At 30.7% G+C, this 6,336-nt stretch overlaps 1 protein-coding gene across 1 annotated transcript; it reads left to right on the top strand.

Annotated features, from left to right (window-relative positions):
* Positions 1-1,547: 1,547 nt before the first annotated feature.
* On the top strand, positions 1,548-2,520 carry LOC127710299 (NUAK family SNF1-like kinase 2). The gene has a single exon (XM_052216097.1). The coding sequence runs from the start codon at positions 1,589-1,591 to the stop codon at positions 2,393-2,395; it is 807 nt and encodes a 268-aa protein (XP_052072057.1). The 5' UTR covers positions 1,548-1,588; the 3' UTR covers positions 2,396-2,520.
* The last annotated feature ends 3,816 nt before the right edge of the window (positions 2,521-6,336 follow it).

A 6,336-nucleotide genomic window follows, 5' to 3' on the forward strand; every position in this document is an offset into this window, starting at 1 on the left:
GTTATTATTGGGTTGTTCGACCTTTTTATTATCGTGTTTCGATAAATGTGTTAAATTACCAAATGGTTAACCAGAAATTACTTAGAACTTTCCTTGTGAAGAGATTACTTAATTAAACACAGATGTTAAAATATTGTTACAAATGATTAAAGGTATTTCATTCTAGTGCAGAAAACATAAACACAAAAATTATTTACGATCATAGTAGGTTTTGATTTGCTGGTTTTTCAGTACTTAAGAGTTTACTTTGCAAACCATATTGGTTATTTTATTTAAGTAAACGTTTTTGTAGATGGGACGAACGGCTCTACTTACGTTCCATTTACATTAATCATAAATTGACCTTCTTACATATCAATATATCTTTTGTTTTCCAAACATTAATTCTAATTGCATGTAATTCAAAAGCTAAGAAGGCACAACACTTTGCAATTGATGAATGTACTGTACCTTTGATCTAAATTTAAATTGACATTAAAAACTGAAAGTAATTAATTGACCTCTACTCCTTGGAATAACGAGTTAACACAGACGATAAAAGATAACGAACATATACATTTTGGCCTTAACCTTTTACTTTCCTTTGAACCTTGAATATTTTAAAAAGATCATCGCCATTGTACAAAACAATTTTGAACAAAGTGTTGCGAAAATTTCCCAGTATGTATAGTGGGAAAAATGTTATGCTAAATTTCAACCTTTCATTACCATTAAAAAAAATGCAAAATAATCAATAAAGGTCTATCTCTTCGCGGTTATGATTTTAATAAATCAATATTGATGAAGCTTGTTCCAATTATAGATGCTGACATATTGAAAAGAAATAAGACAGGCGGACATAGTTCACATAGGAATAATATTGACCATTCTCTTCACCAGTTTTGTACTAGAAGACACTATTGTTATTGCAAACCATTTTACGTTAAATAAGAAAAAGTAACCGATTGTGTGCAAATGGGGTTATACTAGTATTCTAATCTTTTATTTATTAAATATAATACATTGTTTATAGCGAATAATAAGTCTGTTAAAATCATCATTTAATTGCATATCAAAATAAAAAAAAGTATTTCTTTTATTCGTTGTTCAAAAAAGACCTTAAAATAGACAATTGTTTTGCATTTGTAATAATAATTATGGGGGAAAAAAATTTCAGACATTTCTATGGAACAAGGTATTTTATTTGTAACTATATGAAATTTTACCAAATCTCCTTGAATTATGAACTGCGCAATGAAACATAATTAAATGCACAACAATCAATTATAATTAGCGTATCCATAACTGTGCTTCATTCACTTACGTATAGAAAAGATAAAGTACAAAATAACCTCACTTATACCGAACGTGCGTCTACCAAATTATAATCAACAATTACCTCCATTCTTTCATCTGCTTAAATGTTATAGGTTGATTATTCTCATGAAGCATGTTATCAAATATATTTGTTCTGCAATCACTTGCTTCTATATAAACAAGAGACCACGTGCCTTTTTACCTAGTATAATTACTCTCTGTTTTCCTTTGCATAAAAGAAATACATTTTATACAACTACATCAACATCGAAAGTTAGATTTGAAGTTTTGAATGGAGAGAAAAACTTACAAAGTAATTTGTAAAATAAGTGATGGTGGTTTTGGAGAAATTTATAAAGTAAGTTCGCCGAGTACAAATGAGATCCTTGTTCTTAAACATTTGAAATTCAGAGGAAATTTAAATGAGCAAACATATATTAAAAACGAAATTTACAGCTTATCTTCTTTGAGACATGAAAACATTATATCCTTTCGAGAAGTTGTAGTGAAAAGTGAAGAAGTGAATATTATAATGGAATATGCAGATGGAGGAAATCTTGAAGATTTTGTTTCTGAACATAAAACTATATGTAATACATTGGTTGTTGATATTTTCATTCAAATCTTAAAAGCTGTAGAATTTTGTCATCAGAATAGCATTGCACACAGAGACATTACCCCCAGTAATGTATTAATACTAAGAAACAGGACGATTAAATTAGCAGATTTTGGTCTTTCTATGAAATGCATGTCAACAGCTGACCAGCCGTTACTATGTGATGATTTTCTTGGAAATAGACTATTTTCTGCCCCAGAAGTTCTTCGTGGAATTGTCCACGATGCCATTTTAGCGGACTTATGGAATCTCGGTGTTCTCCTTTATTTTATTATGTTTACTAGGACGCCATTCACTGGATACGACGAAGAAATTCTAATCCAGCAACAAACAATAGGAAATACTATAACAACATCTCATTGTATTGACTTATTTCAACGCACGTTACTAAATTTTTTGAAAATTATTCCTTGTGACAGAACATGTGTGTCAACGGTATTACATTCTTGGAACAATGTAACGAATGCATCTGTTTTATGTTGACATTTTGTGTTGAAAAATGTATGTTAGGTGAGTTGAATACACTGCAAAATGTAAAAACATGTGTTCGTACTTTTGATCAAATATCAAAATTGTTGTATATTATAACTATTAAACATTCTATTCATCGAATGTCTTTGTCATGATCTTTCATAATCAAAAACATATATGAATGAAAACAAAACAATGTATAAATGAACCAAAACAAAATATACGAATGAACGCTGCTGTGTAAAACAGTCTACCTAAGTACATTTTGTATTATTCGCCAAAGCGGTCAGTCTAAAATTTGCGCACGATGAGCGCTTTTACAACCCTATAAAATTGCATTTTCATGTGATAACTATAGAATTATGGATTCTGATGAAACTTTGATTTCTTGATATGTGTGGCTGAAAATAAATTGAAATATAAAAAATGACCCAAAGTAAAATAAAAATACAAACACACACACACAGTGAGGTTTCCGTCTAAAGCAAGACAAACTGTGAATAGAAATTGAATTCATAATGTACTTAGCTTGTATTAAGGAAAATGCAACACAATCTGGTCCGACATGGAAACAGAGGTCATCAAACTGAAGAAGGGTTTTGTTGTGTAATTAACTAAGATTTCAATCCCTTACGTAAAGTTGACTTTAGGTGTTTTTGGCTAATATTTCAAGGGCCTTTTTGGTTATATAGCTCCTCAAATGTTTCGGTTTAGGCTTTGGTCGTTCCTGATGAAGGTAAATCTAGAAAAGCGCTGCGGATGCATTAAATTAATGAAGTGTTGTTTATTTTATTTATTTTTTTCACTTTTTGAAATGAAACCACAATGTATTAAATTGCCTACTAGTGTATTTATTCCTTTTTTTTTATCATAAATGTCACTTGAGTAACCAAACCTGATACTCAGATTTCTGATATATGTTTCACCGTCATACAAGTGAGAGGTTTAACTAGATATAAAACCAGGTTTAATTCACCAATTTCTACATAAATAAATGCCTGTACCAAGTCAGGTATATGACACCTGTTTTCTATTCGTTTGATGTGTTTGAGCTTTTGATTTTGCCATTTGATAAAGGATCTTCCGTTTTGAATATTCCTTGGAGAACGGTATTTTTGTTTTTTGTTTTTTTTTACTTTTTTCTATATATCAGATCCATGTAAACTTTTTTTCAAAGTTAGCTTTCCATATCTTTTAAGATCAAAATGATCGTGCAATCATATAGATCAACGTCTTGTGTTTGGAATTTATTTTCAATAACACTTTAAACAAAAGAGACGACACCAAATCCTTACTATTATGTCATACTAGTGTCTTTAGACTCTTTCCGTGTGAAGTTGTAATGACAATTATTATTAGGGTTAGACCATGAAATCTAAAACGAAAACATGCAACAATTTATATAAAGGAATCTTTGTACGCTAGGCAGATTGCTTTTTTTTAATTATTAGAATTGTTAATGGTTTATAATATTAAAATAACAGAGCTGAATACATCAAAGATAATTGATATTCGCTATTTATTAAGATGCGTTTAGCTATGATGACTTACATCAGCTTGCTTCTCTTATAAACTTTAGTAAGTGTTCTAGTCTTTATATTTGTATAATATTTAAAGACTTCAGATATCAAAACAAAGCATAGGAAACTAATCCTCCCATGTGTTACATCAAAAGAAAACAAAAAGCCGTTACAAAGAATTTCGCAAAGCGAGAAGTCTATACTTATTTTCATAAAGGCGTCATTTAGGTCGTTATAAAAACTTACAAATCTGAAATAATCATCTTAAATTGTACAACACCACATAACAGTACGGAAACAAACATTTTTGTTTTCGAATTTTTATATTTTTGTAACTTTTTTTGATAGTGCAATTACACAATTTTCACATATTTATGTGTGTGACAACTCTACAACATATGTTCTACCAAGGATAACCTAGGGGTTAGCAGGGAAATCACCACAAATTACATATTCTTCTTCTAAAATACAGCTAAACAATGTTAGATCTGTAAATTGCCTGATGCAAACATTTGTCTTTCCTTCAGCATTATTTGAACCCATTCTACTTATGAAAAGTGATTCTACATTTGGTTTCTTCCGCCTTTTGTTTTATTCTGTGTCATCTTAAGACTTCGGCATGCACTGTATCCGGTGCATTAGACCACTTGCCCAACCAAGCAATATCAGGAAACAGCTTTCGTTAGTCGATCGATGCCTTTGACGGGGTCAACCTTGAATAAAACAGAATACATGATTTAAGGTGTCATGTAGATGGAATACCTTGCAGATCAGCTGTTTTATAAAGTCGTAAATAGATATAACTGTTGCTATGTAGTCACATTGAAATGTTCCTTTTTCATTTGATACTTTATTAGTGTTTTACAGGGCTAACACCACAAATTATCCACACACACACACACACACAGACGTAACTGCACACACACATATATATGATTTATTTGAGATGTAACAATAGATAACAGAAGATTTTCTGCATGTTTGACTTGTAAAGTTATTGTCTGCAATTAAGCCCATAATTCTAGATTTATATTTTTTATAAAGTTAGCCGAACTGTTCAGATCTAAAACTAAAGATTTATAAAAAAAAAATAAGCATGAAGAAAAAGTATTCTACCCTTCAAAATTATTACTAATTAGTGCACCTTTATATGTTTTAAATTTTGTTTATTTTCCTAATCCTGTGGCCAAGATATTTGAAATTTAATTGAAAGTACAGTAGCCTATATTAAAGTGCGGGAAAGTATTTCAATAATTTAATCATCGACCGTTTGACTGTGCTTAACGTTATTGCGATTATTTGTTATTTGTCGTCAATAATATTAAAATACTTGTAAGTGCTTTTTCCAAAATTACTGATAAGTTTTGTTTTACTGAAGAAATAATTCGTTCATGCCATGCTATATGCTCATTTTAACATAGGTAGGCATTATATTTGTCAATATCTTTATACCGAGCGTTAGCGAGTTATAAAATGTTGACAAATATAATGCCTACCCATGTTAAAATGAGCATAGAGCATGGCATGATAGAATTATTTCGATTCTAATAGGAAAGTTAAGAACTTAGGTACTTCGAAGCGGACCTATAATACACGTTCGAAAGGCAGCCATTTTTATTTTATGAAGCCAAAACGTAATAGAAAATCAACCGTTTCACAATAGAAAATGATCAGATAAATGTTAACTTACTTTTAGAAAGATTTTATCTAATTTCCTAGCTAGCAACACCAACACAAATGTCCATTTTGATCTCCAGCGTTTTTCAAAATACAACCGACGTCGCAATTTCATTTGTGACGGCCATCACGTACAGCCCATGTTTTATTAGAATTAAAATATGGCTTTGTTTCCAAAAGCGAATGAAGAATGTCATATTAGAATCTATAATATATCTAATATCTCAGGTTTAGCTAGCTATAAAACCAGGTTTAATCGACCATTTTCTTCATAAGGAAATGCCTATACCAAGTCAGTAATATGACAGTTGTTTTCCATCTTGCTTCATTTTCAGAGAGCGTACAAGACATATTTTTCTATATTGGAAGGGAAATACGCACGTCTTCCCAGTTTGAGCAAAATGCAATACTAACCTTGTATAAACGAAAAAGAAGGGATGGCATCTTGAGATTCAGAAGCAAACAAAAACATTGCAGATATGTGTCATTTATCTTAATTGAACTGGTAGAATGCAGATTGTATTTCGCCATGTCATAACAAACAATTATATGATATTATCAAATATTTTTGAAACGGTAAATTAAGATAAGGTCATAATTAGTCCACCGGTATACCTGCAGGCCGAAAGTCAGAACATTGGCGTGTTTATTTGCCCGTCTTTCAAATGGTAAAACTCCTTTACAAAAAATGGGAAAGATGTGATATTTATACCAACATTCATTTATGTCTGACAAATAATATAAAGCCGTTTTTTT

The sequence above is a fragment of the Mytilus californianus genome, unplaced genomic scaffold (genome assembly GCF_021869535.1).
Source record: "Mytilus californianus isolate M0D057914Y unplaced genomic scaffold, xbMytCali1.0.p SCAF_7, whole genome shotgun sequence".
Lineage (NCBI taxonomy): Eukaryota > Metazoa > Mollusca > Bivalvia > Mytilida > Mytilidae > Mytilus > Mytilus californianus.